The following is a 27308-nucleotide window of genomic DNA, read 5'->3' as shown; positions in this document are numbered from 1 at the left end:
CCCAGGGACAGAAAGGTTAGTTACACCTAAAACGTAACTTAAAAAAGGAGATAAAAAGGAAAAAAAAAAAAGTGCCTTTAAAGGGAGCTGACAAACACCCGGCTACATCATCGGAAGGTGATTAGCTGTGTGTTAAAAAAATGATATAACCATCAGACGATTTTGTTAGTGTTCGAGATTTGGATACGGTCTAAATCTCCAGCTAGTGGGTTAGTGGGGAAGCCGTGAGCGGCTCAGGGCCCGAAGCAGGCGTGACGCTATCGGCAGGAATCTGCTGGGGTCGGCTTCTACGCAACATCTCCAGGGTGCTTAGGTCTGCTTCGTTTGTTCGGGGAGAAAAAGAGGAACGGGAGTTTCAAGCACCGATTTCCGAGGCAGCAGATTAAAATAAAATTACCTTATTATCATCTCTTTTCTTAGCAGTGAGAAAACCAAGTCTGAAAAATAGAGGCTTTCAAAAATATATCTTTATATATCTATAAACACAGTGTTTTCTCTAATCAGTGAACGGCAGGGTGAGGAGATTACGGGTGAGATCGTCTCTCATCTCGCTTGAATTTCGCAGAAGGAGGGAATCGCTTTTTTGGAAACATCAAAAACGAAAAGGTCTCCGCATCCATGTGGCCGAGGGAGCCAGGGAGGGGGAAAGCCCCACCCGCAGCCCCCCGTCCCGCCGCCATCTCACAACCAACTCCTCGCTATGCATCCTTACATCAGTACATCAGTACAGCCTCCGGCCATGCCAGCCCCCTCCGGGCACCCGCGCCGCTCGCCGCCCCCCGCACACACACGCACTCGCACACCGCTCACACACACACCACCCTGACGTGGGGGGGACCCCCTTGCCTCTTCCCCCATCCATATTTTTCTTTGCTCTGGATTTTCTTTTAACGTGCAGGTGTTTTGCCAGGGCAGGGGAAGGGGGAGGCGGATATAACCGGAGAGATATGATGCGCGGAAAGCAATATGGCAAAAATAAATATTTTCAGAGTGTAAATTTAACCTTTTTTTCCTCTTAAAATCTCGTTAGCTTACAGTATTTTGTCAGTATAGCTCGTATATATATTATAGCTACCAAGGCAAGGGCGGTCCAAGGGAGACAGGCTCTCCAGGGGGGGCTACAGTGCTATATTTCTAATTTTTGCCCCCAGCAGACTATCTGGGCCACTTTGCACTGAAAACTTCTCTCAAAAAGCTCTTGGGGGGACATTTGCAGCAGAGGGCTCAGCAATGACTGTTCCCCCTGCCCCAAACCTGCACGTGTGACCAAAGCATCCTCTGCCCCTTCCCAACACCCCACGGCTGGGACCCCCACCTGCTGCCCCTCAGCCATGATACACCTGCAGCGGCACAGGGGGCTTTGACCCTCTCGCCCCCCAGCTGGCTCTCCTCACCTCCCAAAGCAAAGGGAAAAGGCAATCACACCAAAGCCTCTGCAAAACTACAGTGCATTTGGGGGACACGAGCCTCCAGCCAGCCGGTTTTGGGGGTACACATGTGCCAAGCAGAGTGGCTGGCTCTCGGAGGACCCGTTACCTCCCCACCGAGCCAAAGTTGCCCAGCAACTGCAGGTCCTTTCCTTTTTTTTTTAAAAAAAATTTTCTTCCTTCTTTTCCTTTTTTTTTAACGTGGCCTCCAAAATAAAAGGAGAAAAAAGCGCCTGGGCTACTTGTAGTCATTCGCCTTTCGTGCAACTTGAACGTCCATGCAATTTAAAAACCGCTTGCGCATCTCCAAAGAGTGAGACGGGGTAGCCACGGGTCTGCTGCTTCGCACAGGGAACTCGCCCGTGCCAGCATTCTCTATTATTATAATAATTATTATTATTATTATTATTATTATTACAATGCTTTTCTTTCCTTTCTTTTCTTTTTTTTTTTTTTCTTGAGTGTTAAGAGAACGTGTGACAGGCCACAGGAGAAAACTGCCAAAGAGGACACGTGATGGGAGGGAAAAAGGGAAGACAGGAGAGGAGGCAACTCTCTGCACCCAACGAGGAGGTGCCCAGGGAGCATTTGCCTTCTCCAGGCACAGGGTGGCAGGAGCCCCCTACACCTCCCCGCGGTGACCCCCTCTCTGGATGGACTCACAGCAGCTCACCTGTGACCGGTGCTGGGCCTGCAGCCGAGCTCCCCAGGAATGAGAGGCTCGGGACCAAGCATCCTCACACCCCCAGCAAGTCACCAGGCGGCCAGCAGGTTTTGGGAGAAGTGCAGGGGGCCAGTGAGGATCCTCCATCGCAGCCAGGCAAGAGAAGGTTTCCGAGCGCATCTCCTCCAGTGTCCTGCAGACCCAGCCCACGGTATCATCTCTTACGGGTTGTTTCAAACATGCACCAGACGTTCACCAATGGAGCTGCTGGGATGGAGCTTCTTCCATGAGTTTTGCCGGTTGTCTCTTTTTTCCCAAATGGAAAACACCAGTCATGGTTCCGCACTTGGTCCCGAGCCAACGTCACCGCTCAGGACCGTGATGCCAAAAGCTGGGAACATGCCTCTCGCTGCCACCTTCACTTTGGTCACCTTCCCTGCAATGGGACATGCATCCTGTCTGGTGCGACTTTGTGGCTCTCTTACGTAGGTGCGTGGTTTTGTTTCCTCTATGTGTGTGTTTGGCTTGTGTTGAGTTTTTAGGGGTTTCGTTGGGGTCTTTTTGTTGTTTGCAGTTTTCCTCCAAAATTCCAACCCTTTTCCCCCCGCCAATTCACTTCCCTCTCCCACAATGCACTTCCTCACACTCCTTCTCGGATCAGCTCCAAGTCCTTCTCCAAAATTCAAGAATGACCCGCAAGCACCAGCTCATCTTTTCTGGCCGGAGCCGAGCATGACCCTGGAGACAAAGTTGACGATGGCTGCAGCCGGCTGGTCCGGGTCCAGCTCGGCAAAGAGGTGGCAGACATTGTCTGTGGTGCTCCCTTGCTTCCTGGCCACGAAGCCAAAGAGCCTGAGTGGAGCAAAGGCAAGAGGGTCAGCCAGGTTTACCAGCATTGCTCACCCAAGAAACACCACCACCCTCTTCCAGCATGGTCTTATCCACCTGCCCCTCCTTAACATCCACCTCACATGATGCACAGGGAGACATCGCCATCAGCCTGCATGAAGACCAGTCTACTCTTCCCTTTGCTGCAGTTTCTTTTAAGGCCAGCACTGCGTTTCCATCATCTCTTGGCCAAACCTCCCTTGCTCTGACCACCCCTGTCACCCTCCCCTAGATCGCCCCCCAGAAGGGACCTTCCAGATGACCACAGCTCTGCCTTGTTTTGGGTGACGACCCTTGAAACCATGAAGGTGTGATGGGCTCTCCATTGGGGTAGACCCCATACGGGAGATCCTGTAACACTGGGAAGGCCATGTGGGGACACGGGGAGCTGGGTGAGACCATGCAGTTATTTCTGCCTGTCTTTCTCTGATGAATAAAATGTCCCCTTTCTTTCTTTCTTTTTTTTTTTTTAATTAGAACATGCAAACTCAAGTTATAAATACGGGAGAACAGAATGTGAGACAGGCCCAGGCCATGGCATTTCTAATTGGAGAGGGGAAATATCCCAGCAGCTGGACATCCTAATAAAAACCCCTTCGCTAACACAATGGCTAAAATTAGTGAGAATTGGCCCCTGGAAACAGGCTCAGCCAGCAGCTCTGCTCTCCTGTGAGTCAGGAGAGGAGGACAGGAGCAAAGACAAGAGCCAGCCGGTGGCTTGCACGCCATCAGCATAATCCCCAGTTCTGCTCCATAAGCTAGTCTACTGGGAGAGTTTCCAGTAAGGCCAGTTCAGAAAGAGACATCCCTGCTCTGACCAGGAATTTGGGGCTGAAAGATGCTTCCTGAGTCCATAGGACCATGTTGTCATGCTTGGGCGAAATGTTCCTGCAGCAAGGAGTTGAGCCCATCTCACACTGCCCTGCATGGGGCATCTCCCAACCAAACACTGCTCAAACGCAAGCAGGAGCCATCCCGACAGTGGCTGGGAAGAATTGAGCACTGAAAGTACTTACTTGGCTGGGCCGCTGCCGTCAATTTTAGTCCACCTGCAAAGAGAAGAGGACATGTGAGGGATGATGCCTCCTGCGCTCCACAGAGAGACAGGGTTGTGATGGGGGCCACCGCACCAATGCTGGAGGGCCAGCCTGGCTTTGCACAGGCTTGGCTCTAAGGAAAAAAACCTGATGCGCCTCTCCCCCAGCACAAAGATGCTTCGAGACACCAAGAAGTCACTAGGAGAAGCTGGTGTTGCCCCACGGTATCCAAAAGGACCCTCCATCCCTGCCCTCTGCAGGAGCAAAAGGGACAGAGCAAAAGACCCTGCTCCGAGCAGCCTGGGAGCTTGGGGGAGAGAAAGGGGCAGGGAACATGTGATCCCCAGGGTTAAGGCGCTCACTTTCGTTCCTGGGGGTCCAGGTTGCAGAAGGTGACGGTGTTGAGCGGGTAATGTCTTCGGAAGAATAATCTGAAAGACAAGGCAGGGAGCGTCAGGGCCAGGGATCCCCCACCTCTGCCCCACCACAGCCCAGTCCCACCAGCATGGAGGACACTCCCATAGGTCTCCCCTAGGATGCTCCAGGAGTCAAGGACATAGCCCAGCCTTGCCCATGACCAAACTTATGCCACCCCAGGGACATCCTTCACCAATGTGCTCCCTGGATCACAGCCCCGTTGGCTTTGGTGACCCGGAGATGTGGCCATGGGGGCTCTTACTTCCTCTGGTTGTCGGTTAAGGTGATGCCTTGTGCAGAGACTTTGAAGTGGACAATGGTAGCGGTGGGTGGGGGGTCAGCCACCAGCGTCTCAGCAACGGCCTTCGCGATGGCCTGGGGGCCCGTCAGCGACTCCATCTCCACCGAATTGATGAAGAGGACGTTGCAGGCTGGAAGGGGAGACATCAGTCATGGGCTGAGCCACTGCTCTGGGCCACATTCGCCCTGCGGCAGCCCTCTCTACTCACCTGCACCCTGTTTGAGGAGGTCGGTGGCTGAGTTGGTGGTTGATGCAGTGTCTTTCTTTTCCTCCATGGGATCTAGAAGAGACAGGGCATCATTGCCGCTCCCTGCTTGGAAACCTACCCTGTCTCCACAGGCTGTGGGGACAGATGTAGGATCCCCTTTCCAACTGTTGAGCATCAGATGCCAGTGTAGATGTGGCACTGGGGATAAAGGGTAAAGCCCAATCTGGATCCAAGTTGTCTGAGCATAGGGATGAAGGGACTAGCAAGGAGGTACAGCCCCTAGCATGGAGACAAGAGGGCTACACCCCCAGGGCTGGCCCCACTGGGGATATACCGCCCTGGACGCGGGAATCGACATCCCACCCCAAACAGGAGAGGATCAAGGCTGTCCCACCGCTCCCTGGTCTGCTGGCCCTGGCTCTTACCTCGGTCAGGAATGACCAGCTTGCAGGGCAGGGCCAAGGGCATGATGGAGTGCTGATACACCAGAGCCGAGAGGCAGCCTGGGGAGAGAGGGGAGACGGTCAGCGCAGGGCTGGGGACACGGGTTTCCCCAGTATTGAGCCGTCGCTGCTCTGGGTGGATGGGAACAGGCTTTTTGGTGTGTTCCTTCACCGTAGTCCTAATGCCACACATGGCATTTCCTCTTGCTGAAACCACTATGCTCACAGAAAACCCAGGGAGGGGGCAGAGATGCCAGGGACACTTTAGGAACAACGAACAGGGCAGAGGTCCTCGTGCGGTGCCTCGGAGCACATTAGCCACGAGATAACTGGAACAAGAGGAGACCTCGCCCTCCACTCTGCCCAGCAGCATCATTTGTCCTACACGTATGTGCAGGAAGGTACCTACCTGTGCACATACACACATTTGCGTGCACTCATGAGTGTGCATGACCCCAAAAACTCCAAATGCCCACAGGACTTGGTTATGCAGGGACAAGAGGCAGGAACAGAGGCAGGGGCTCTCCCAGTCCGCTTTGATAGTCCAGTAAAGGCAAGGCTATCCCAACCCAAGCCCACATGTGGAAAGCATGCTGGTGGCACTCACCAAAATTGGGCTCATTGGGGCATCCTTTTAGTTTCACACCCCGCGGGCTGGTCTCGATGAGGAAGTGCCTCACCAGCTCATTGGTCATGTCTCCTGGGAAGAGACGGGATGTTCTTACACCAGAGCCACCCCACTCCTCCTCCCACTCTGCAGACCTACAGGGAAACCAGTGCTCCAGTGCAGGGGAGGGGTCTCTGTCACTCCACACACCCTCCTCGAATCTGGCCCTTTGCACAGGGTCAACCCCAAGCCAGGCTCCCCCATGGTGTGTGTGCGCCGGGGAGGCTGTGCCCATTTTGCCATGCCAAAGCCCAGGAAGTAGATGCCCCTGAGCCCTCCGCAGCTCAGGGCAGAGGATGTCTGCTGCTTCCCTGTGCTCTGGGTTGAGGGCTGGGAGGGAAGGATCCTGTCACATCAGCACATACCCAAGGGCACGACTGGCTCAACAGACCCAGCTGCCCGCTCACCCCGGACAAACGATGAAAAGCATCTCGGCGTGGGATGGAGAAGGGCACACAATACCTTTCTTGTTCTGCTGCATGACCGTGGGAGGCGGAGAAGCTACTTTCATGGCGAGGCCGTAGGCTCCCCGGAAGGAGTGGCTGTCTCGGATGATGAAAGCCCCCGGCTCTCTGTCCTTCAGCAATGCGATGGCTGCAGGAGAGGACAGCAGACGTCAGAGCCAGAAAGGCAAGAGCCAATGTGCCCCTTCGAATCCAGCAGGTGCAGGTCGAGACGGGGCGCCTCGGCTCAACAGCCTCACAGCCGAGAACCACAGTGTTACTATTACCCCTGCGCATCTGTGAGTCTGTGGTCAGGCAGGGGTTCATCTCTCCCCCTGCCCTTGTGTGGGCATCTCAGGTCATCCGTTCCCACCCAGCCCACCTCTGAGCAACCAAGTACTGGAAAGCAGGCGAAGACCAGGGACCAAATGCTGGGACCTTGCCCCTGAAGGCACCTTGCCCCCTCCTTGTTCTCCCCTCTTAGCCATGTCTCCAAGATCCTTCTGAGCTCTCTCAACTCAAGATCTGGGTGCTTTGCACCCCAAACTGCATAGATCCACTGCATGCTATGGGGACCGGTGCTCATCCACCAAGAGGAAGGTTTGGGGAGCTGACATCATGCAAGCCTGCAGCTGAGCTGGGCTTCAACTCTCCTCTGCAATGGTCTGAACATTCACAATCCACCTTCACTCCTAATCCAGCCCCTAAGGGAAATCCTTGCTAATCCCTGTGATCCCAGATACACCCCAACTCCTGACCATGACTCACTCGACCATATCCTTCGCCCTGTGTCATCTACCCACCCTGCTCCCTGGAGATCTCCGGTTTGTACCAGTACTTGGAAGTGTCCTGCACAAACTTGACGTTGGCACGAGTCTCGGGGCTGATGTCTGCAAGGAAGGGAAGAGAAGACAAGAAAAAAGTTGAAAGATGCTCTATCTAAAACTCCACGTGAGTTTTTAGCAAATCCAGCTAAAGCATTAATACCTCCACCTCCTTTCAGCCCAGCACATTGCTTTAACCTCAACCCAGTCCTCGACACCCAGGCAGGCTGATCATCACCTGGAGCTTATGAGGCTGCTGGGCATCTAATGCTAAACCCAAGCGCAAGGGCCCTCAAAGGGCTGTGTGTCGGATGAGCTTCTTTGCCATACAGCCAGAGGCAAAATGGGAATTTGACATTTAAAAGGGAGCTGGCCAGGTGAAATGAAAACTGTTGGAGGAAAAAGATATGTCCAGAAGGTGGTGGGGAGATCATCTGCCTTCAGAAGACCTTCATTGCTCTCTAATGTTCAAGATTTGGCTCGTCCATGACAAAAATCAATTCCTTCCCTTATCTTTGCTCCGTGCAGAGAAACCAGACAGGTCAATCTACCCTGGGAAAAGCAGTCTCAGCCTCAGCCCGACCCTGCCTCGCTCAGTGCTCATCAATGGCACAGCCCTGATGGGACCCGGTCCTCTGGCCATGAAGCTGTCACTTTGCTTGGGCAATGTTTCCAACAACCTGCTTTCCAAAAACAACTGAGCAAACAACCCGGAGGGCTGGATAGCATCTCTGCTGGAGACGTGTTATCGGCCCTCTGCAATCTGGTCGCCTTCAGAGAGGCGGAGGGCTCACTCCCCTCCCCAGCCGCTCACTAATTGTTATGGGATTTAATTGCTGGCGCTTCCCCGCTGGGAAAGGTCCCCAGTCTCGGCGAGTCATGGGGCCAGGGTGGGCGCCAACGTGCCCACAAAGGGCTGCCCACTCGGCAGCAAAACCAGCCCAGCAGCCAGAGGCACCGCTGCCCCGCAGCTTTATTCCCCTGGTCCTATCGGCCCCATCTCGGCGTCACTGAGGTGTCCTGTAACCGGAGCCAGCGAAGGCGTTCCAGGTGCGGGGGCACCCGGGGCATGGCACACCATTTGAAACGAGGAGGCAACGCCGCAGTGGCGTCTCAGTGGGGTAAAACCCGCTGGGAACGGGGCCAGGAGGTCAGCACATCCCCACGGCAGAGAAAAGCCGCCTCTGGGTGCTTTGATCTCCCCGTACACAACTCTGGGCGCTGTTTACACCAGCAATGCTGGGTCGGTGCTTTTCCTGTTTGGATTTGCTAGAAAGCACAGGAAATGGCCCAAGCCCCAGCAGTGCCACCAGTTCACGGATGGGCAGGAGGGGTAAATCAGGACGTGGCTGCAACCCCTTCCCTGCCAGCCAGCAAGGAGCAGTAGGGGAGAGCCCTGGGTGGGGATGAGGGACACGAGGACCTCTCTCACCTGGCATGGAGAACTTGGAGAAATCCGGCAGGGTGTGGGAGAAGGCGACAGCGCTCCCACCACTGGGGCTGGACATGCCGCTGGAGAGCGGCGAATATGCTTTGCCATTGACGGTGGCGTAGTTGGGGAGGCTGTTGGACCGGTCCCCGGCTGACATGCGCCGCTTCTCGGGCAGCACGGGCTGCGGCGTGGGGCTGCCTTGGCGGTAGGCAGCTGAGTCCGGGGAGGAGGAGTGTGGCGTGCTCGTGCCAGGGTAGTACGCCGGCGAGACGGGAAAGGACGGCGTGGAGGGAGGCTGGTAGCCAGAGGAGCTGCTCTGCCGAGACAGCGTTGGGTGCCTCTCCTCTGGGCTGGGGTAGCCGTACAGGGGGCTGCCGGGGGGGACGGCTGCTGCGGCTTGATGCCTGGCCAGGCTGGGGCTCCCCGGTGAGGCCACCAGGTTGCCGTGAGCCGCCACAGCATGCCTGCCCAGCCCAGGACTGCCAGGAGCGCTGCTCATGCTGGGGTTGACGGCTCTTCGGCCAAAGCCGGGGCTGGGCGGTGTGTTGGTAGCCACTGTCCGGTGCAGGGTGCGGGGGCTCCCTGGCAGGACGTGGACCCCCACCACGTTGACCTGTGGCTGTGGCCGAGCTTGGGGGTCTGGCTGGAGGCTGGTTCGGCCATCAGGGTAGTCAGGGCTGGCGTACGCCGAGCCCGGGACCCCGCCTTGGACCATTGCAAAGGAAGATGGAGACGAGTTTTGGTAGCTGCTGTGAGCAGAGGGCATCTGCGAGCTGACAGGCGACCGGTAAACAGGCTCAGTCGAGGCATGGGGAAGCGTAACCGTGCCGTGGGGGCTGCCCTCCGACGGGTAGCTGCGGAGGGAGGCCCTGAGGAGAGATGAGGAGAAGGAGGATTCAGCTCCACCACTCGTTCCTGCTACTGGCTGGCACCCTCCTGCCAGTGGTGTATAGAGAAACTGAGGCATGGCATCAGCAAGCTGCTCAGTTGTTCAGAGGCAACGGTGGGATGGGTCCTGCCAGCGGCATGACAGCAACTAGAGGCAGCTTTAGTTTCACCATGCATCCCAATTCTCTCTCAAAATACGACTTTCTGGGAGACAGAGCCTTTTACCAACTCCTCTTCCAGCAGAACGTCCCATTTGTTCCTTCTTGTCAGCCTTGCCAGGCTGGGCTGGTGCAGGTCACCTCATGGGGAGAGTGAGAGGGGACAGGGATGATAGCTCTGTTGCAGCACAGGGGACCAATCCTCAGCCTAATCCAGAGCTAAGGCTTAGGACAGACCCCATCCCTCCTCCTGCCCCAAGGGCCACGTTCTCAGCAAGATGCTGCTGAGGTTCAGTGACCATCAAGTGACCATCAGTAACCCAGCTTTGTGTCCTCAGGGCACATGGCGAGCCACACGGTTAACCAGGACACCTAAACCCTGTGTGGGGAGAGGGGGGTCCTTGCAAAGGCAATTTCAAAGTGGGAGCAAGCCTGTGCACCAGGCAGGGTTCAGCCCCAGCCCCACCAGCCCCCAGGACCTGCATCCATTGCCTTACCCGTCCACGCTGTGAATGGGGCTGCTGGTGGAGACGGGGCTGGGGGTGGTGAAGGAGTTGGTGAAGGTGCCATTCCTGGTGGGCACCTCCGGGCCCCCGGGCTGGGTGGTGGGCAGAGTCCCTCCTCTGCCTGTTGTGGCTGTGCGGGCCACCGACTCCACGTAGCTCCTGGGCTCTGTGGCAAAAGAGAAGGGGAAACAGATGAGCCCACAGCTCCCATGGGAAGGGGGCCATGTCCTTCCCAGTATCCTTGTTTCGGGCAGTGAAGGTGCTTGAGCTGAGCAACTCCAGCTGCCCAGTTCTCCCGTCCCTCTTCTCCCAGGGATTGTGAAAAAACACGTCTGGCTCATCTGGGCCTTTAGGTTGCTCCAATGGATGCTGAAGACCCCAGCCAGGGCACAGGGAGGCGGGTCGTGCCCACCTCTTTCCTTGAAGGGACCAGAGCACGTGGGACCACGGTCCCGTCCAGTGCCACAGCCCCTCCGCCCTGCTCTGAGTCAGTGTCCCTCCCTGCCCAGCATGCCACACAGCACATGTCTTGCTCCTTGCTCATCCCCAGCCCCTAAAAATAAAGACAGTGACTCTGCCCAGCCTGCACTGACTCACGCGGCACTGACGACGATGCCCAGCGGTCCCTGCCCTGCACACCTCTGCCAGCCGTCCCCAGAAGCAGACCAGAGAGCAGCCCCAGCTATTTCCATTGCAGCATCCAACACTCTCACTCCCAGCCCGGCTTGAAATCAGAGCCCGCGAGCACAACCAAGAAAAGCAATTTTCCTTTGGAGCCACTGAGCCGCCCCGTGCCGGGAGCAGCGGGCTGGGCCGGCCGTCACCAGCCAAGGCAGCCGCCAGAGCCAGTCCTCCCTCCTCCCTTTCCCCACTGCCTCCTGCTCCATCCAGGCTGGTCCCCATCCCTACGAAAGCCTCTGCAGCCCCCTGACAAACACCACTCCAGAGGAAGGGGCTGCAGCTTCAGCCCCGTCCCCCAGTGTCCCTGCAGCTGTGTCACACCTCAGCTGGCACCACCGACTGCCTCCGTGCTGGGGCACGACACCCTAAGTGAGACCCGCCGGCGTCAAACGCTGTGGGCTGGGCACCCTTGCAGGTCCGCGGCTCCAGGCTGTCCGTGCTTGAGGCGGCTTCACAGTAGTAATTAGCATGACAAACGTTATTATTATTATTAGTCATAAGAGCTGGGCTCTGGCTAAGCCTGTCGGCAAGCCGGCCCACTCGTGTCCAGTAACACCGACACACAGCTCTGTGTTTGGTGCTGGACTGGGGGGATGCAAGGAAAAAGACTGTCACCAGTTCCCCTCCTTCCTCTCCAGTATCTGTGCCCCGTCTGTCTGAAGACAGAGGAGAAGGAGTCCATCTCTTGGGCTGATCTCCCTGCCCAGCCCTGCTCAGGAAACATCTCAGCCAAAATCAGACCAAGGACCTCAACACGGGCTGGGTACCAGCATGTGACATAGGACACGCGGCTCCGAGCATCAGGGATGAGGCACTGGCCAGGGGGACGCCCAGAGCAGCTGCAAGAAAACACTTAGGTAATTAAATTAATTTCACAGCTACTCACTTTTCCCCCCCCTTAGCTCCCCACCCCAGACTAAAATTAGCCAGACAGTACATATGAGTCAGCCTGCGAGAGGATAAGACCAAACGGCTGCGAAAATGCCAGGCCCTCCTGCCCCAGCTTCTGGGGGCTCAGGGAGAGGAGACAGCATACAGAGGAGGGACAGAATACGTGTGCCACAGTGACCATGGGCACGAGTTCGAGTGGTTTGGTTCAATACGGGAAAAAAGAATGAAAAAAAAATCTAGGAAGTTTCTGGCAGGGATTTTTTAGGTTGAAAATATCAGATCTTGCCTCCTAGTGTTTTCTTGGAAGAGGCTCGGAGACGGGAAGATGGTGAGAGAATAAAGAGGTCGTGAGTCACCAGGGGGGAAAGGGAGCAATCGTTTGGGAATCCAGAATCCAGGCAGGGCTGTGCTTCTGCCAGAAATACCCAGCGCTGCTGCTGTGCTGGGCTGTTTTAAAGCCTCCTCAGAGGTGGCAGCCAGGCTGGAGCTCCTGAGCTGCCAGAGCATCCTCCGACCCCAGGAGCAGCCCGGCCATGCAGGCAGGGATCTGCTGAGGAGGGCCCCGGTGGGTCAGGGATCCTTGTGGGGTCCACGGCTGGGTGCAGAGGGTGCTAAGCCACAGCTTTGTTAAGCCAAAGCACAGATCCCTGCTCAGGACTGCAGACTCAAATCCCCAAAACCATCATGTTATCCAAGAGGAGGGCAAGAGGATGGTGGTGGCCACTCAGACTGGCCACTCACCAGACATCCTTTAATGTACCCAAGAAGCCATCACTGAAACATCAGCTCTGGAAACAGAACATTTTCTTCAAGCAATCACTTTCTGCACTGTTGCACAACTTCAGATTTGGGTTATGTGCATTTTGAGGAACTCCCGGGGAGAAATGCTGCGGGCACCCGGGGCTGCAGGAAGCATCATAAATTCACTGAGAAGAGACATCCTCTTCCCAAAACCCATCTTGAACATACCATTCCCCATCTGGGCCCCGAGGGCCCAAAGTTTCATTAAAGAAGAAAGCAAAACCACCCAACAACCGTTAGATAGCAGGCAGCGCTCCGGGGAATCACAGCCACTCCTGAAGCCTCCGTCTCCGCAAGGATCACACCACCCCAGAGCCCACAGTGCCTCCTCCACCAGCACAGCCACTCTCGAGTTGACCTCCCAGCTCAGCCCCATCCTCAGCATTTCCCAAGAGGCGCAGCCCAGGGATGGGAGAGGTGGGGGGAATTTGGGCAGCCTCCCAGCCAGCAGAGGATGCGCACCAGCTGCCGGCGCTGCGTCGCTGCCCGGCCAGCTGAGCCGGCAGCGCGCTGGTGGCCTCTGTGCCTGCTGACCTTTTGTGCTGCACTTTGGTTTGTTTTTGCTCCGAACGGCAGCGGCAAAGCCAGAAGGGGAGGGCAAGAGCCCAAAACTGGGGCTGCTGCTCCCAGCCCCCTGCCAGGCTCATCCGAAGCTGGCCGTGATGTGCCAACGTTGCTGGTGCGCCACCAGCGAGGACACCACGCGCTGACAAAGAGGTCTCAGCCCTCACAGACAATCGCCACCCAACGTGACAGACCTCCAGGTCCAATTTGGACATAGGGGAATCCAACCACAACATGTGGCACGATGTTCTACTCCTCAAAAGGGAGCGGGATGGGCAAAACTCGGTATGCTACGCCCCCGGGGCCAGTGCAAGGGAAGGCTGCTGGCACCAACAGCCGGAGCCTGCTCTGAGCGACGGTCCCAACAGCGGAGATGAGTGAGGACGAGAGAGACAGAGAAAGAAAGCCTTTCTTACCTTCTTCAGAGTCACCGCCCGCCTCCCCTTCCAGCTCTGAGAGACAGAGGGACAGGGGAGCGATGGGAGAGGGGAGAGGAGAGGAGAGGAGGAAGAAGGGAGATGCAAGACAGAAAGAAAGAGAAATCTGAGTTAAGCAGGGGGCAGGGGCACAGAGAGCACAAAGGAGACCCCCACACCTCCCCAACACTGACACTGCGCCCCAGACCAGGCCCTTGGCCTCAGACACCCCCAGGGTCCACCTGGCATCCCAGAGGTGACGTCCGAACCCCAGGAGGCTGGTTTCGGGTGGAGAAGAAGGAATAGTGGGGAGCCACCAGGAAGAGCTGTTCCATGAAACTCAGCAAGCACCAAAAAAGCATCAGCTCACCCTTGAGAGCAGAGCAAGAAGGGTCCTGCCAGGCCAGTCCCCACTGCTGGGCTCAGCGGGGTTTTGGGGAGGTTACCCTCAGCCCAGAGATGGCCCAGGAAGCGGCCCCAGGTGCCGGGAGCAGCAAGAGCTGGTTTGGCAGGCTGCTCTGGGACGTGTACCCAGGACAGCGGGGCCTTTGCAGCCGGAGACAGCTCTCAAGCATGGAGAGAGCTCTGGATACTGTTCTGGCTGACAGGCTCAGCTCCCGGAGTGCAAACCCTCTCCAGATGTGCTGGGGAGGGGAAGGGATGGACAGGGGGAGGGAGGGAGGAGTACAGGGATGGGGAGGAGGCAAGACCCCAGGGTTTTCCAGACTCCCCCACCAGAGACTCTGCTGGGCTGAGCCCTCTAGGGCAGCTCCAACATCCCGCCACCCTCACACAGTCCCAGAGTCTCCACAGGAGGTGACAAGGACCCCAGGGCCACGTGGCCCCAAAGGGGAGGCAGAAGAGCCTTCTCCAACCAGAGGACCCTTCCAGGGATATCCTCACAGGCACCCCTCACAAAACCCACCTGCAGCCCCCGTGCCCACACTCACCTCCCACCGGGTGCAGCAGGATCTCGGCCGGGTTGTGGGGTTTCAGCCCCAGTGCTGAGAGTGGGGTCTTGGCCAGGCCGGGGGAGAACGCACTGCTGGCACGAGGGAAACAAGAGTGTTAACGAAGGAGTGGGAGGTGAAGCTTCAGAAAAGCCGGAACTGTCACTGCCCAGCAGTTCAGAGTTCCCATGACCCATCCCACCCACCAGCTGCAGTTGGGGACTGCTGGGAAGAGGAGATGCCCTCGTATGAAGCAACACCCTGGACACAGGTGCCCCTCTCCATTTGGGGATGCACACAGGGCTGGAGATGCCCAGGAACGAGCAGTTCTGCCCCATCACAGGGCTGTCAGGATGGAGAAAGGGGACAATTTCCACCAGGACAGGCCCAGACCCCATCTTCCAGCACTGTCTCCATAAGGGAATGGTCCCACCATAGGCATGAAGTCTCCTTCATTGCCCCTGTGCAAGCAGCCGTCCCCCCAACCCAGCTCTCCCAAACCTTAACCCACCTCTGCCGACCCTCACGTCTGGCTGCACTGGGACCAGGCTGTCGCAGAGCAGCTCATCGTCCCCACAAAAACAGCAGTGTGACTGTCAAAAAAACCCCACCTCCAGATCAGCTCGACAAGCGGGTGAGGATGTTCACACAGACCATGTTCTCCAACGCACACATGAGGTCTGCACCTCTGGGCCCATATGTACATACCAGGAGGAGCTGTATGTACGTATGGCTATGGTATGGATGCACTGGCAGTGCGGAGCGGCAGGGTTTTACAGGGCAGGGCAGACCTCCCCAAGCCGACTGCACCTCCTCTCCCCTCCTGCCCTCGGGTTTGACCCATCTCCTTCATGCTGCATCTCCCTGGAGGAGACCTGCAGGTCTCATCTCCAGCAAGAGGGACTGGAGGTCACATCCCTCCATCAGCATTTGAACGACCCTGACTGCTGGCATGGGCATGGGGCTTGCGGCGAGGCCGGGAGGCGACATTGGTGAGTGCTCTGGAGGAAAGCCAGACCCTCGCCCAGAGGCCAGGTCCCCCCGGCAGCCCAGGGCTGGAGCAGCCGAGCAGCGAAGTCCCTGGGAAACAAAGATGGCAGCGCTTTCCCCAGCGGGTGCCCAATTTCCCCAAATCTGGTTGGCTGCAAGCCGCAACGTCAGCTCGCGCCTCCGTTGCCTGATGAGCAGCAGAATCCTCCCTGGGCCAGGAATTCCCCTGGGACTGCCATCTCCCCATGGAGGGGGATCACTCACACATCCCCCACAGTGGGCACTTTGGTGAAGCCTGCAAGACGCAGCTTCCATCTTCCCAGGCCTCCCTGGCTGGCGTGGGATAAGAAGCACTGCCTCCAGGCCACGTCCCCAGCCAGGCTGTTCCCATCACCTCTGTCAGTGACTCATCCCAAAAAACAAGCCACTGTCGGATTGCCAAGGAGCTGCTGCCCCGGGCTGAGCTCTCCAGGTCGTTCGTTCCCCCCCCCCCCCCCGCCCCCCCGCCCCGAACAACAGGGACATTTCCAAGCTGCCAAATGCCCCAGGGACGCTCCCACACTCCACACTCCCACCATTGCATCCCACAAGATGGGGCTCAAATGCCAGCATGTTGCAGGGGAGAACAGCAACAGCACCGAAGGAAACAGCTGGGCTGAGCTACGGGGAGCAGGTGGCCCCACCGGGACCAGGATGTGGCATCAGAGGGGCAACCTCAGCCATGGAGCATCCCTCAGCATCCAGCCTACAAAAGTGGTTTGGGAGGCAAGGGGAGCGCTTCCATCTTTTTAATGGGTTTCCCAGTCGACCAGCTGCTCCATTGCACTGGTCCATCCCAAGTCGTGTTGTGCCGACGTGAGGCTGCTCACTGGGATTCGTCGCTCAAGTTGGTCACACAAACCCCAGTCCACACAAACCCACTGAAACTGCACCATCAGGGTTAGTCAGAAAGAAGGCACAGGGGAGCAGAGACAAGCTGCATGCAAAGGGCCAGCATCTCCCTCCCTTTTGCCCATCCTGCCTTGGAAACAGCGAGCAAGAAGTGGCCCAGCGTGCGAGGGTCTGCCCCAAGCCCCCTCCCACTCTTCGGTCCCTACTGCCTCCTCCTACAGCAGCCTCGCTGCCCTTTTCGCCATGCTCGGAGCAAAGATGGGGAGATGCAGCACTGGGATGAGGTGGAAGGATGATGTCTTTTGGACCCTGCCTCTCTCCTTATCCTGCCTTGGGATCCCATCCAAGAAACACCCCAGTGAGTGGAAGGTGGGAAAAAGCCAACAGGTGAGTGCCAAGCATGGGATGCTGATGGCAGCGGGATGCTGATGGCAGCATGGAGTGGTGGGATGCGGAGGAGAGAGGAGGATGGAGAGGAAGAGCGATTAACATGGTGGGTGTCTGGAGCCCGGAGCTGTCTGACCCTTGGCGAACTTCTGGCTTGCCGAGAGCCACCCACCAAGCCCCTCTGCCTCCCGGAGCCGCAGGACTTACAGGGGTTGGAGTAAGGGGTTTGTGGCGAGACGGGGAAGGCTGGGGTTGGGGGAGAAATCTCACCGCCGCTTGAGGGTGGGCTGGTGGGGGAGGCACCCTCCATCTCTTCGAAGGCTTCCTTGTAGCTGTGGAGGTGAGGCTGGGGAAAGCAGGAGAAAGGGTCAGTCCCATTCCTACAATGGGCACGACCCTCCAGGACACCGTCACCACCAACAGCATCAGTAACCCCCAACCCTGCAGGACGCCATGGATGCTAAAAGTCCTGCACTCCCCTCCAAGCCTTGTCCCTCCCAAGAGGTGGCGGCACCTCATCAGCCATGCCCCGACTCCAGCACCCCCCTACCCCAGCACACCTCTTTGGGCCTCCCTCCGGGGTTGGCCGCAATGGTGCTGACCACCTCAGGCGAGAGGATGGTGGGGCTGCGGGGCGAGCTGGGCTCTGGCGAGCTCTTCTCATAGTGGCTGTCACTGGGGGTCCGCTTGTGGGCAGGGATGGCACTCTCCTCCGGGGACTTCTCCCGGGACTGCACCTCTGCGGGGCAAGAACAGGGTGGGAAATGGGTGAGGAGGTGTCAGCTAAGACGGGGACCACAGTAGGAGATACTTCAGAGTTGATCCAAGAGGTCTCCCCAGGGCCATGTGCCGCGGAGGGGGCTCTGCCCAGTGGAGGTGGCAGCTTCAGCACTCACTTGCATCTAACCCCTGGACCAGCACAGTCAGTTTTGAGCTGGAGCAGAGATATCCCACAGCACTGGCCCTGGGCCAAGCAAAAAAGCAAGGCAGGGTTGTGGCTAGTGGCTGGATCGCTGCATTAGCCCTCCCAAGCACCTCGAGTCCTGTGCTCGGGGCCAGCATCCCCCGGCAGCGGGTAGCCCAGCCAGTCCAGCCCCACAGAGCTGGGGAGGACCAGGACCCCCCCAACAGCATCACGGTGGGAAAGGGCTGAATCCCCCAGCACCAGGGCAGCCATGTTCGGTTGCATCCCTGCTCCCGCAGCCTGATGCAGCTTCAACCGCAGCAGTGGAAAAAGCCTGCTTTTGTGAGGCAGAGGGAGCACAGGGTCAGGAGGAAAGACCCCAACAGAGGGATGGTGCAGGGAACCCCAACAAGCCACTGCTGATCTCCTACCTCCAGCACAAAGCCTTCCTAAAATAGGACATTGGCATCTCCTCTCCATCTCCCCCCAGATCTCCTTCCCAGACCCCAGTGCCACGAGCCACTGGTGCCACAGCCTAGGGCAGCATCAAGGGGCTTCGAGACCCCAGGGGGGAAGAAGAGAATGAGCAAGTCACTGAAGGAGAATGGGTTTCTCCAGGCTGTCGGGGTCTAGTAGATCCCACTGGTGATCCCAGCCAGCTGGGATAAAGCCCAGGAACGGGAACAAGGCCAGCGCAGGGCAGGCGGGATTGGGAGGCTGGGATGAAGGGTGCAAACCCAATTCTCCCAGCACCCAGCGGGGCCTAAACACACTCTCCGCCCCATCCCACCTGACAAAGAGGTTAATTAGGGCTCAGGGACCACGGTGCCACGTTCAGTGCAGGGGAATCACGCAGAGCAGCACGGGCGCAGCTCGGAGCCCAGCGGGACTCCTGCTCTTCCCCGGGACCCGCATGGCAGCGGGGTGATGCCCAGTCTCAGCCCCACTAGCAGAGGTGACAGCACCGTCCTCTTTGCCTTTCCCGCAGAGCTGGGGAGTGCTCGACACTCCCCTTGGCCCAGCACATTGGGAGGAAAAAAAAAAGAGAAAAAAGAGGGAAAAAAAAAAAAGAAAAGTCCATCATGACGCTCCAGGAAATGCACTTTTCAAACACCACTCCTTTCCCACGGGCTGGCGGAGGAAAAGCAGCCATCAGCTGCTTCCCCTTGCTCCCCAGGGCTCCACGCAGGACTCACGCCTCGCGCCCGCTGACCTTCCCTCTTCACCACTCCGGCACCCACTCCGGAGCTTTCTTGGCCCCGGAGAAAGGGCTGGGAGCAGGGAAAGGGCTGGGAGCGTGGAAGGGAAGGAGGTGGCCTGGGTGCATTTCTAAATAATCAGCCCAGTGAACGGCAATAACAATAAAATCGCGGCTCGGGGGAAGAGGCGGCCAGGCTGCGAGGCGGGGGCCGCGAGCCAACGGGGCTGGCTCCAGCCGCGGAGGCAGCCTGGAAAATTCCACTAAGAGCGCCTTTGAAACACAACTCCCCAATCCCTTCTGCAGGTGCTCGCCAGCACAGGGGACAGCCATTAAAAAAGCCCATGGAGAGGACAGGGGGGCTGAAAGGGTCTCTGGGAAGCCACTCTGCAGGCACAGTGGCCACAGGTAGCATTGTGGCCACCCTGTATCTCTTTCCCCTGCTCCTCGCTTTAAGGGAATGAAGCCCTGAATTGCAAGAATAGGGAGAACAAAATGCGGGGGGAAACAAAGCAAAGCCCTGTATTTTCTTTTCTCCCCTCTGCTTTAGCAGGATGTCCTGCACGCTGCAAGAGCATCACCAGGAGCATCCCTTGGCCCATCTCGAAGTGAGCTGCAGAGACCAAGTGCTGTGGAGAGGCAGGGACCGATTCCTCGAGTCACGCACGCCTGCCTTGCTTTGCCTTTTTCATTTGGGAAGCACAAACAGCAGCTCACTGGAGCCCAGCTGTCAGTGCACCACACACATCTGCAGCGTGGGACACCCCACTCCATCCCCAGGGCTGCATCTCACCCAGTCCCAGGGTGCTGGATCCAGCCCATCGGGACACCCAGGAGCTCATCGGGCTTTGGCTGCTCCACTCCCCAGACACGGAAAGCAGCCGGAGCAGTGGGGAGGGGAGGGAGGAGAGGGGAAAAAAGGGACTCATTGTTCGGGAGCCGAGAGTGGGAAACTTGGGAAAATGAGCCGCCCAGAGCAAAGCCTGGAGGAAACCCAGGCTCTGAGCACAGCTCCCTCGACCCCTGGGTGATTTATGGGCTGGAAACTACGCTTGAAAACAAACTCTCCTTTCCCCTGCTCACTGTGCCCCCTCGGCAGAGGTACAGCCTCCCTCAGCCACGGCCCCACTACCAGCTCCCCAAGGATGCCCTGCCTGGCTGCAGGAGTTGGGGTTCCCCATCACAGCTGAAAGGGGGAACAGCAGCCTGCACCCCAATCCCCTCCCTTGCCCCCCATCATCTCTGGCACTGCCACCCCTTCTGCTGCCCGCTTAACTCCCTAACCTGGTAGCAACCAGCAGAGTCCTGCCCCTGGACTAAATGCAGCTCTAGGGCTGGGGAAAGGCAGGAGCACAACAGCCAGTACAGCAGGAAACAAGGGAGGATTTAAACCTGGGTGGTTTTGCGGTTTCTGGGCCAAATCAGGAGGTAGCTGCTTTTGAGGCATGAGATGCTGGAGCTACTGCCAGGCAAGAGCCAGGCAATGCCCCCACGGTGGAGAGGAGAGGGCAAAGCAGCATCCATGGCCATCGGGATGCAGCACCCAGCAGTTAAAGCCAGATGGGGACACATGATGCCCAGGAAAAGGAGATGCAAACTCACTCCCTCCCTACATGAAGACCAGCAGCAGACATTGCCCCGTATTGCTCCCCACCAGAGCCCAATTCGCCCCTTCCACTGGGCACAGATAAACCTACTGCTCCCCTCCTCCCAGGGCACTTCACTGATGCAGTCATCCATGTTTCACCCCAAAACCAGCACAGCCAGGGGCCCTCCCTTGCCAACCCCCTGCCTGCAGACAGACCCATGGGGGAAAACCCCAAACTGGGGCAGGTGATACCCTACTGTGCCAGGAGCTGGCTGAACCTGGGGTCTGTGGAGATGCACCCCAGCCCTTGCCCCTCCGAGGGGTGAGCCACGGCCAGCGCAAAGCTTGGAGGGGCTGGAGAGAGGGTCTGGATCCAGCCCAGCAACGAAACCCCACCAAAGAGCAGTGCCAGGCTTGAATGAGAAGCAAATTAAGCGTGGGCAGAGGAATCCGTACCCGGGGACAGGGGCTCTCCCACCACCAGAGGAGGTCGAGGAGGGCCCTGAGCATCACTTCACTGAGAAAGGAGATCGAGCTGCATGGGGAGGGTCTCCTGAGCCTTCGTCCATCCCACATCCATGCAACACACAGAGCACTCAGCATGCAGGGATAGGGAAAAAAGGAGGGATGAGGGGGAAGGAGGGAGGAGAGAGAAGGGAAAAGGAAGGAAAGATGAGAGGGAGGAATGGAGGAGAGGGAAGGAGAAGGATGGATGGGAAGGTAGGAGGGCAAGGAAGGAGGGAGGTGGAATGAACGAACCGGAGAAGGAGAAGGACCGTTGCTGGTTCAGAGGACGGGGGGCTTTGGTGCTCTTGTTGAGGTCCCTGAGCTTGGCGTTGTTACTCTGCCAGGGTACCAAGACAGGGGTGCAAGGAGGGTGGGAGGTCGCAGGGGACAGACATGGTCCCCCATGGGGAGAGGAAGGGGTAGACAGGACAAATGTCACAAGATACAATAGGGAGAGAGAGAAAATGAGAAAATATTAGCTGGGATCCAAGAGATGAGCCCAGGGCTGCTCAGGGTCCAAGTGAGCTCAGACCCTGCTTGGAGTCACTTTCCCATCACCCAAATCACTTGGCTCCAGGCACCACTTAAACCCACATGGGAAACCAATGGTGGCTCCAGACACTCGTGGCCTTGTGCAATGCCACAAATGCTCCATCACCATCCCCTTGGGGAAGGCACCGTGCAGGTTCCCTCCATCATGGGATGCCCAGGACTGGGACAAGAAGGGATGACCCCAGATGCCTTGCTGGGAGACGAGGGGAACTTGAAGGACGGCAGGACTGCCTCCTCTCTGCGAGGAGGCGCCAGGGACACCAGTGCTGCCCCATCCTATCTCCTCCCTTCCATCACCAGTGGGAAGCAGGAATAGGAGTGCTCCCCCGCCGGGCACAGAGGAGGTGTGAGATGCTCATCATCGCTGCGCCGGAACATGCAGGCAATTTATAGCAGCAGGGAATGTAAACAAACCCATCCGTGTCCCACTGTCCCCATCAGCCGTCCCCTCCCAGCGCTGGCTTCAGGACACCTCGTTCCCGCCAGAGGTCAGGCCGCCTGCCCACGCTGTCCCCGCCTTGGCACAGACCACTAGACCCCAGCAGGGACAGGTGGCTGCGGGCTGGAGACCATCTCTAGGACGCCTCTTCTCTTCGGGAAGCCCGGTGGCTGCAGGGGGATGAGAGTGACCCCAGCCCAGCCCTGAGGACCTGACCCCAGGGTTAGGAAGGTATGAATTTTTTGGTAGACACCATCAAACGCTCATTTCCCACCCACTGCACATACTGTTCCTGCTCTCCTGAGACTCTCATCTTCTCCAGCCCATTTTTTCCCCTCCATATTTGGGGAGGGATCTGCTCCTTATAATACTCAGTCCAGACATACAGCAGTTTGGGCACCCCGTGTGACCTTGGGTTTGTTTAAACCCTCTACACAAGCCCCAGATTCCTCTGTGGATCTGGTCTGGATCACCAAGACCAGGTTCGGATGCATGCAAACTGCCCCCAACATCTCTGCCACCCATACCTGTCCCCCACCCCTCTGCTGGCACCCCTCCTGCCCCCTTTCCCGGTGCCATGGTGACTCAGCCCTCACGTCTGGGAGGCTGGTGCTGTTGGATTTTTCCAGCCAAGCCTTTTCCCCCTCCCTTTAATGCCAGGCGAGTTTCTACACTGAGCACAGAGCTGGAAGGGATGGAGTTGCCAAGCCCCAGCATCACGAGCTGGCCCCCAGCCTGGCCGCAGCCCCGAACCCTTCCCAAATGTCGCTCTGCAATTCAACAACTGCAGCCGAAGCTGCGGGGAGGGAGGGCACCGAGCTGTCACGGGACCACAGTATCTCCTTCCGGGCGGCTGGGACCTCCTGGGTCCCAAAAGCCCCCGAATTGGAGCTGCAGGAGGGCAGGGAGTCAGAGGACGGGGCTTCCCCTCTGCGGCATGGAGCAAACGCCTCCAGCCAGGGCACCAACACTGAGCACTGCCCCAGCCAAGCATTGCACCAAACCCCTCTGGCAGGGCTGGGAAATGCCCTCCCAGCCCTTGACCACTGCCCCAAGGCCAGGTCCAGCTTCAAACAACCCAGGACCAAGCTGGCTGGACCACTGGGGCAGAAAGGCTGCTGTCAGCCTGCACCCTGGCCCCTCTGCTCCAGCAGCACCCCAGCTGCCCAGGGAGGAGGTTGGAGCACTGGGGTGGAGGTCCCAAGCTCCAAGCCCAGCACACTGTGGGGAAAGCAGGGGCTGAAACCAGGGAGCAGCCCAGCTACGTTAAGCACAAGGCAAACGCTCTGCTGGAAGAGCATGATGTCCAAGGTGGGGTCCAGGCAGGACACCTTCAGCCAGACCTGAGAACATCTTACCAAACTGGGCGATATTCTCCCCGAAAGGAAGAAATCCCTCCAGGATCCAGTGAGCAGCCCTACTGCAGGGGACAGACCAGCCCCGTACCCCGAAGGGGTGAAGATGGCAGGGCCCGACCCCCTCGGCCACCCTTTCTCCCTACCTCTGGGCAATGCTGCTGCAGTCGGCAAGCTGCAAGGGGGTCTCGGCACAGGAGAGGGGCACAGGCTGCCCCCCTGCCGACACGCCCCACGGCGGGTGGCTCAGTTCCAAGCCCAGATCCAGCACGGACGAGGAGTCGCCGCATCTCCCATCCCCGGATCCACCATGCACGCCACCCCCACAGGCTCTGGCTTCTCGGGACATGCAGTCTTCCCCGTCCCCCCAAGGAATCAAAGCGTCCTACCTGCCACCCTGTGGGCCACCAGGCCCTCCAGGTTCAAGGGCTCTTCTGCCAACCTTGACAAGTCTTCGTAGCTCTCCAGTCCCTTGGGGGGCATCTGGGTTTGTGGTGGGATGGTGGGAGGAAGGCGGGGAGGAGACGAGGAGCTGCTGAGATCCCACAGGGCTGTAGGAAGTGCCAACCGGGACAATGCTCATCGGTCCTCCAGCCGGAGCATGGCTGTAGCTCCTCGGCTCCAGCACCGGAGCTGGCTGGTAGCTGTAGGGCGAATAGGTTTCCCGATACTCATGCACCCCACAGTCCGGCTCTCCAGGAGAACAGGCTTTGCCACCAGGCTCGGAGACCACGGGGCTCACGGAGGTGCCGAAAGACCTCTGCTGGGCCACTTGCGGAGCCGTCCGGGCATAGAGACCAGTGACAGGCTGGGCGGAGAAGGAGGAGAGCAGAGGTCCAGCCAGCTTGTCCTGGCGGGAGGCAGCAGGCACGCTCTGCGACTTGTGGACGGCAGGCGCGAGGTCCAGCATCAGGACATCAAGCGCTTCGATGGACTGCTCGATCTCCCGGCGGGAGGGCGCCCGGGGAACTCTGGCATGCTGTGGCTGTGGGGGGGCACTGGCTGCAGCGGGCTGGGCTGCGGGCTGCAGCTGGAGATGCTGGGGCTGTGGCTCTCCACGCCACCCTCCTGCAGCCGGGAAGGCGGCCGGCTCCCTCCTTGCTGCTGCCAGGAATTCAAGCCCCTCTGCACGGCCTCCCGGCTGCTGGTGCTGCGCGCCGGGGCCTGGGGCAGCGCCGGGTTCACCTCGTACTTGGCCGCATCCACCACCGGAAGGATCGGAGCGGTACGCGCCAGGGGGGTCGTAGCTGTATAGGTAGGGCTGGGAGCTGGGTAGGGGCTGGGACTGGAGCCAGCCCGGGGCGTGGGAGCCCGGCGGGCGCTGGGGATAGCCAGCCAGGTGGTCCTGAGCAGATGTCGATGGCCGCAAGGGAGGCAGCGGGGTCACAGGAGGTGGTGTCCTGTCAGGGTGTTCTGGTTGTTGTAGGCGTAGGTGCCGTTGGAGACTGGCTCACCATCGTACAGCCCCTCCTTCAGCAGCTTCTCAGCCCCGTTGCAGCTCGAGGGGCCATTGGGCAGGGAGGAGAAGCTGCCCACCCGGGGCGCCTCCTGGTAGCCGGCCTCACTGGCAGTGGTGGTGCCGTCCAAGGAGGAGAGCGTGCCCAGGCTGCCCACGCTGTGCCCGTCCTGGTTGGGCAGCTCATCATCCAAGATATCTGTCTCCCGTTCGGGCCACCAGTGCTGCGGCGTTCCCGTTGACCGTGCACCTGGGCTGGCACCACGTGGCGGCCCGGCATGGCAGGCAGGCGTGCCGGCACGGGGCCGGGCGTGTGGTGTGCATGGGTGGTGCGCTCTCCAAACCAAAGCCGACGAGGAGACGGTCCAGCTCCCGCTTCTCCTCGGGGCTCAGCACCGCCTGGCCGCCGGGCGCCCCAGGCACCCCCGGCTCTCAGTCCCGGTCGGTCTTGGTGGAAGCGGTGGAGTTGCCTGAGTCGCTGCTCACCGAGAGCGTGTGCTCAACGTGGTTGGGCGTTGCCGAGAGCGGGAGGCGGGCGGCGTTGACGGCGCCGGTGCTGGCCGTTGGAGGCAGTCTTTCTTCTTCACTTTAGCGTAGAGGCTCCCGTCCAGGGGCCCTTGCGTGTGCCCAACCTCTGCAAGGGGAAAAACGAACACGAGACCCCAGATCAATTCCTGGCGCTCTGCACAGAGCTAATGGGTCCCATTAGCCGGTGGTTTCGATCTCTTCCATGCCGCCGGAACGCTTAACGACCAGCATCGCCGTCTCCTCGGCACCCTCCGCAATCCCACGGGCGCCACCGTGCAGAGATATCGGAGCCAGACTGCCCCCCAGTCCCCGTGTCCCCACAGCCCCTCCGGGTCCACACACCTGCCCTGCAAGCACGACCTGCTCCGTTAGGATCCACCAAACATCCCCACCCCAGTTCCAGGCATCGTTCCTGGCAATTCCCATCCATGGCTGCCCACAGAGCCGGCCATTGTTTTGCTGCCCCACTGCTCCGCAGGGCTCAGCCAGCTCCAAAGGGCCAAACGGCACCAGAGAGGCAAACAGAAGGGTGGGGGAGATGCACCACGGGCTGTAGGAGGATGAGTGGAGGGCGGTCAGATCTGGCCTCATAGCTCTGGCACGTCTCCAGCTGGATGGATGTGTTCAGCCCATGGGTGAAGGACAGATGAACCACGACCCACCTTGCCCCTCCCCACCCACTCTGCTCCCAGATGATGCACGGATCCAGCCAGCTGCCCATCCTTGACATTTTCCTCCCTGGCTACAGGCAGGCTCCCACCCTTTCTGTCCTTCTCCTTCTCTCTCTCAGGTCAGGTGGATCTCCCCCAGACCCTTCCTTGGACTGGACGCTGCCCTGAAGCTCCCACACAAGCAGTGCCTCTGTCCAACCCCAGGATACCCCGTCTCCTCCCCGGAGAGGCACCAAGCGCCCCAACCCCACGATCTGAGGTTGATATAAGCAGCTGGCTCCCCTCCGCAGCCCCAAAAGGCTGGGGGGCAGCCAGGGCACAACAACATCACCACCAGCAACCTTGCACCTCAGCTCCGAGCCCTCTGGCTCCCACCACCCTGGTAGCCTCAACACCACAACCAGCTGCACCCTTTAAACCTTTCTAAATGAGACAGCCAGATTTGGGGGCACAGAGGGACACTGGCCACCAAAACAGCAATGGGAATGGCCCCCAAGCCGTGTTCTCCCCGCCGATGTGTGCACGGCACTGGCTGGGCTGCAGACTCCTGTTTTTCCAGCTCCTAGCCAAGGTTTCCTGGAAGGGCCCGCGAGCAGCGTTAAACACTTTCTTTTGGAGGAAAAAATGACTCTTCCCTGGCCGGGGGCCAGGCGGGCTGACTCAGGGACGGAAGACGGCCCTAACGCGATAGTGTGAAATCAGAGCACTCCTATCTGCGAGCAAAACACTTCCGAAAGCCAGCCCCGAGCCGGGACGCCTTAACTATCCCACGCTGCCGCACGTATGCCCCGCAGCTCCCGTGTCGGCGACCTGCCTCGCCGTAAAGCAGAGGGAGGCAATAACACCCAGAACGAGTCCTACCAAGCCAGGGCCCCCTCCTTGCCGCTGATTTCCACTCCTGAATCCCTGCTGGCAGCATCTCAGGGAGGCAGCCGAGCCCCAGCGCCCCCCCTTGGCTTGAAGATGCCCCAGGACCGTGCAGTGAGGTCCTCTCCAGGCACTTGGTGCAGGAAAGGATGAGGATGAGGGTCCACAATTTCTCCAGGAGACTCAGAGCTCCTTCATCCTGCTAGGGTAGCCAGGAATCGGCTGCATTTGACTCTGTGACACCTCTTGTACAAGGGGAAAGGGGAAGAGAAGGGAGGAAATCCCTTCTCGTGGAGGGAGAAAGGGAAAAGCAGCGTGTCCAGGGGAAGCCTCAACACTGGAGAGGCCGAGACATCGCCTTGAGCCACG

General features: G+C 58.7%; 1 protein-coding gene across 1 annotated transcript in view; it reads right to left on the bottom strand.

The window, feature by feature from the left end:
• Positions 1-2798: 2798 nt before the first annotated feature.
• TNS1 (tensin 1) overlaps positions 2799-27308 on the bottom strand; it is a 58724-nt gene continuing 34214 nt past the window's right edge. Inside the window, 26 exon segments of the mRNA XM_086616160.1 lie at positions 2799-2943; positions 3996-4028; positions 4379-4447; positions 4696-4864; positions 4943-5014; positions 5368-5445; positions 5993-6085; positions 6515-6646; positions 7299-7385; positions 8752-9620; positions 10295-10469; positions 13657-13692; positions 14607-14701; positions 17078-17220; positions 17435-17613; positions 21324-21408; positions 23564-23592; positions 23807-23924; positions 23926-24380; positions 24383-24636; positions 24638-24801; positions 24804-25085; positions 25087-25116; positions 25118-25191; positions 25194-25434; positions 25437-25507. Of these exon segments, the coding sequence (XP_086472286.1) occupies positions 2799-2943; positions 3996-4028; positions 4379-4447; positions 4696-4864; positions 4943-5014; positions 5368-5445; positions 5993-6085; positions 6515-6646; positions 7299-7385; positions 8752-9620; positions 10295-10469; positions 13657-13692; positions 14607-14701; positions 17078-17220; positions 17435-17613; positions 21324-21408; positions 23564-23592; positions 23807-23924; positions 23926-24380; positions 24383-24636; positions 24638-24801; positions 24804-25085; positions 25087-25116; positions 25118-25191; positions 25194-25434; positions 25437-25507 (4178 nt within the window).

Source organism: Tauraco erythrolophus, chromosome 8 (assembly GCF_009769465.1).
Source record: "Tauraco erythrolophus isolate bTauEry1 chromosome 8, bTauEry1.pri, whole genome shotgun sequence".
NCBI classification, from domain to species: Eukaryota; Metazoa; Chordata; class Aves; order Musophagiformes; family Musophagidae; genus Tauraco; species Tauraco erythrolophus.
Note: the sequence above shows the minus strand (reverse complement) of the source record. Positions and strands in the feature narration are given on the sequence as shown.